A 4,834-nucleotide genomic window follows, 5' to 3' on the forward strand; every position below is an offset into this window, starting at 1 on the left:
TGAGAGAAAGAGTCTGGGGATGTTTAGAAAGTATTTGTTTTAAGTGTGCGCATGGTGGGGGTGCAGTTGAAAGATAAATTGATATTTTGTTTGCATTTAGTTGTTTTTAGGTCCTATGCTTAAACCTCTGGGCAAAAAACAAAACAAAATTTAAAAAAAAAGAAACCAAAATGCCAAAAAGTTGGGATTTGATCAAAAACAACAGCTACTCAGTGATGGCTTCAGAATATTTGTCAACAGGGGATCCGAAATTTCCGCACCAACGGGCCGACTAGTGCCCAGGAATACCAGGAATTTGTAAAATTCCTGGTAGGGTTCATTGGTAGTATTAGTATGGCATTTCGGTTTTAGACCATAATATTAGAGATTGGCAATCATAATAACGTTATTTGGATAGGCAATGTAATAGTATTGGTCCGACGGTCTTGTCATGGCGTCGGACGATGGGGGTGAAAATTCCCTACTCTTGACCCCTACTGGCGCCACGACTTCTGAAACTTCGCATTTAATATCAGTATTGAGACAATTAGTCCGCCACCTATCACGTAATACGTGCAACGAAACTGAAAGCAATATGAAGAATATAATGAAACTTGATAACTTGCGTCCGATGAACGGATGAAGGAGGTTTAGCGAACCACGAGATCAGTGTTTACTTGAGCCCTTTCATATTGAACACACATGCTGTGGAAATTGCACTCAATTCGAAAACCCATCGGAGAAGTTCAAACAGCCCTCTTATTTGTTTCTCTGAAACCTCTACACACAGTGAAATAATAATTCCCAAGCCAGGGGCGGATTTAGGGGCCCCCAATTTTGGAAGGTTAAAAAAAATAAAGAAAGAAAAAAAAGAAAACGAAAAATTTGATCGCCGAAAACGGGCGTGTAGAACACAAAAAAATCGCGGTGGCATGCCCCGGACCCGTAGGGTAGCATTATCTCGATCAGCCCCATTTTCTCTCCCCCTCCCTTTTTTTAGACATCTCTGGATCCTCCCCTGAAGGCACAGTATTTCGGAATGCAATTTGCGGGCCGGGCATACGCGGCGGCAAGTGATTGTAAACACGTAAAAGTAAGCAGGCGTTTTATCACAATTTTTTGATGAGTTATTTATTTTTTAATTCCGAATCATTATTCAATAAAACAGGGAATTACAAAAGTTGTCGTTTTGTCACTACCATACTGTCTTGCCAATCGATGCAAATTTGCACACGATCTTGCTCTTATAGACCCTTAAATATTTCCTACAAAAATTAAAATATTATAATAGCTTTGCTTCTGTCTCTTATACACATCTAGATGTGTATAAGAGACAGTCCTATGTCTTACTTGTTTATCATCATATTTAGTACAACTATACTAAGAAATGGTCACTAACAGCAATTTTAGCAACACCACTTTTAGAGTGTTGGTCTGGCATAGTGGTGAGTACCGGTATTAAGTCAATGCAACCCACATTTCCTTATCTTCTAACTGACGCCCCTTGGATACTGTTGCTAATACAGTAGTAATAAAAAATAAAAATAAAAATAATAATAATAATAATAATAATGATAATAATAATGATAATAATAATGATAATAATGATAATAAAAATGATAATAATAAAAATGATAATAAAATTGATAATAATAATAATAATTAATATTATTATTATTGTTATTGTTATTATTGTTATTATTATTGTATTGTTTAAAACAATGACTGTGATAGAATTCCACCAATTCAAGTATGATTTAAAATCACTTCTGTAAAAACACCAACTTACTCAGCGCCAAACTTCAAAGTTTATTGACTTAAGCACTGACGTAAGAACAAGGTTTAAGCTACTTTATTTTGCCGGTTACAATATGCAATGGGACATAATTGCATAATCCGCTAGACAGGTTATTTCACAAAATGAAGGAACAATTTGTCTAGAAAATAAGATCTGGCCAAAATAATAAGAGTTACTGATTTCCGCAGAGCTGATAATTCATAATTGAATTCATTTTTTAATTATTGAGTTCCTCAAATATAATTACTTCCGACTTAATTAAACTGACTGTTCGCCTCCGAACAGATCGAAACTTGGCGGGAAATATATGGTAGAGTGTTATAACTAAATGAAATACAGGTAGGCCTCTAGACTAACTTTTATTTCCTGACAATATTCCAAGTTTTCTAAATGAAAAAGTGGTAGGCCTAGAGCTTAATGATAAAATTGTGAATCTGCATTAGAGCGATTCGAGTCCTGTAGCAACATGAAAACTCCGTAGCAATATGTCATCAATAGGGCGCTTTCGATTGCACGACGACGGTAGGACGTACAATGTAATGACGTCACTAAAAGTCATCTGCGCATGCAAGAACGTCAAGTTCTCCTGATAAGATAGTATACAAAGAAAATCAAAAGGCAGCACTCTGAGACTAACTTAGATGTTATTTATTTAACACAAGCTTTCGCTGGCAATCAATACTGCCAGCGAAAGCTTGTGTTAAATAAATAAACTGCCAGCGAAAGCTTGTGTTAAATAAATAACATCTAAGTTAGTCTGAGTGCTGCCTTTTGATTTTCTTTGTATATTGTTTAGACACACGGCTTCATTACCACTTTTATCATTATGATTAGATAGTATAATACATACTCCAAGTATCGAAATGCACCCATCGTGTCGGGATTCAATGTTTCGACATTAATTATGTCATCATAATACATACTCCAAGTATCGAAATGCACGCCATCGTGTCGTGTTGAATCCCGACACGATGGTGTGCATTTCGATACTTGGAGTATGTATTATAGTATCTTATCTGAGATTAATCAGTGGATCTTTCGCGTGAATTCTAAGACACAATTTGGCCAAATATTATGCATAGAAGGGTAGGACGGTCACGCATGAATGATTCCGTTCTAGCAGCGTCGTGAAAATCGAAAGCTCCAAATTACCGTACTCGCGCGAATAAGCGCCCCGTTTGAATAAGTGCCCCTCTCGAATAACCGCCCTTAATATATAATCTTTTTTCATTCAAAAATGCCTCTTGAATTTTTAATTATTAAAATAATTTCCCATAAGAACTCCTCGATTTTCATCTATTTCCATAAGCGCCCCCTCAATTTCCACTGCACTCTGTTTTCATAAGCGCCCCGTTTGAATAAGCGCCCCTCAGAAAGTGCCAAAAATATTTTAAGCGCCCGGGCGCTTATTCGCGCGAGTACGGTAATGCAATCAATAAGGCATGACACCCATACTTATGCTTATTATAATATTAAGCCTCGCAGATATTGATTGATTTAATTTATTCGATGCTCAACATGCACAAACAATATAAAAATTAATGGAGTCCAGCCCAATTCCAATGGGGTCCAATTTAATATTGTTTAATATTGTCCAATTTAATATTGTTGCTAATGTCCTACAAAACGAAAATGTAAACGTACGTAAACACATGCGCGCGTTTGAGGGAACAAGCCCTGTAATGATTGGTCAGTTGATTGAACCTCTAGAAAGGTTAAATGCATTTCTATAGCATTTTTTTAGTGCTTCCCGCACGAAAGACATTTTAATTTTTTTATTTGGCCTTAAAGTTTACAACACATTCTATTGATTTGCAATATACGATCGAGGCCTGGATGGTACACAATCCAACATTCATTAATAAATTAAAAAACAACACAATCGCAACGCATTTGAGCTAAAAGTCCCTTTGACGTCATTACTCCAAACCGGAAGCAGAGTAAGCTACTAATTTCAACTTCAATTTATTTCATAGACCTTCAAAAGAAAAAAAAAAACGAATGTCACATGAAAATAATTCACTAATCACATAAACAGTAAATCCGCATGCAATATTAAAAGTTATTGTTGCCCTACTTGTCGTATGTTACGATTGTGACGTAAACAATATGATGCGCCGCACCTGAAATCACAATACAGTGATTCATTACCGGTACATAGTAATTCAATCCCGTACAAGGTCTCTGAAGACACAATGATGATAAGCATTCATAAGTTCAGATTACTTCAAATGATGATGATGCATTCATATTGATTCCACAATTTAAATCTCCGATTAAAAAAAAAAGCTGCTAATGTACAGAATTTCAAAGAAAGCCTATTATTAAAAAAATATTAAGTGAAGAAGGGTGGGATAATTGTTTTGCGTGTCAGCAGACTAAAAATCCGGTAACTCGTTGAGTATAGATGAGGCTACTGACACAATCATTGGGTAGATTATTTTCTGTGAAAACGCAATTCTAAGAGAAAAAATAAGGATACATCAAACTGTAAATCATAGATGACAAAGGTATAAAAAAGCTAATTTATCTTAAAGGGAAGGTGCGGCGATGAGATAACTCTCCATATTACTCATTCGTCCTTTATTACGTTAGGGAAAGATATTTTTTTTTTAAACAGGGAACAGTGAAATTACAAAATCAGTTGAAAACGAGGCTAATCACTTTTTTTTCAGGAGCTTGGTACTTTTCTAACCAACTCATTAATATTCATGATTCAGTTTGTCAAAAAGAAACGATTCAATATTTTCTAAACCAAGCCACCACCTAAACCACAGTATTCAAAAATGTCCCTGTTGCTAACCAAGCAAAGTGTACTTCGGTCTCTTGAGCAGTGGCGTAAAGGCCCAACTCACACAGCGTCGGCCGACGCAGCCCGACGCGATTTGTTGTCGCGTCGGTTCTGTGTGAGTTAAACGCAGACGCGATGGTGTGCGTCGGGGGCAGTCGCGTCGTAGAATATTAAAGTCCCATTCCCGGAAAAATTTCAGTTTTTAGGAAAAATCTAATTTTTGTATAATGTTATAAAGATTTATAAATATAATACGGAATTGCTAG

General features: G+C 36.1%; 1 protein-coding gene across 5 annotated transcripts in view; it reads right to left on the reverse strand.

Moving 5' to 3' along the window:
* Nucleotides 1–4,834, reverse strand: part of LOC117123682 (DNA polymerase lambda-like) — a 47,753-nt gene that overhangs the window by 27,182 nt on the left and 15,737 nt on the right. Inside the window, exon 8 of one of the 5 annotated variants that reach the window (XM_033269694.1) lies at nucleotides 3,460–3,755. The exons of the other annotated variants lie outside the window; for them this stretch is intronic. Within the exon in view, the coding sequence (XP_033125585.1) occupies nucleotides 3,748–3,755 (8 nt within the window). The 3' untranslated portion in view covers nucleotides 3,460–3,747. Of the gene's footprint in view, nucleotides 1–3,459; nucleotides 3,756–4,834 lie in introns of those variants that run through there. 5 annotated transcript variants of the gene reach the window in all.

This window comes from Anneissia japonica, unplaced genomic scaffold (genome assembly GCF_011630105.1).
Source record: "Anneissia japonica isolate Jap-2015-1 unplaced genomic scaffold, ASM1163010v1 scaffold287714_len2871179_cov188, whole genome shotgun sequence".
In the NCBI taxonomy this organism is placed as follows: domain Eukaryota; kingdom Metazoa; phylum Echinodermata; class Crinoidea; order Comatulida; family Comatulidae; genus Anneissia; species Anneissia japonica.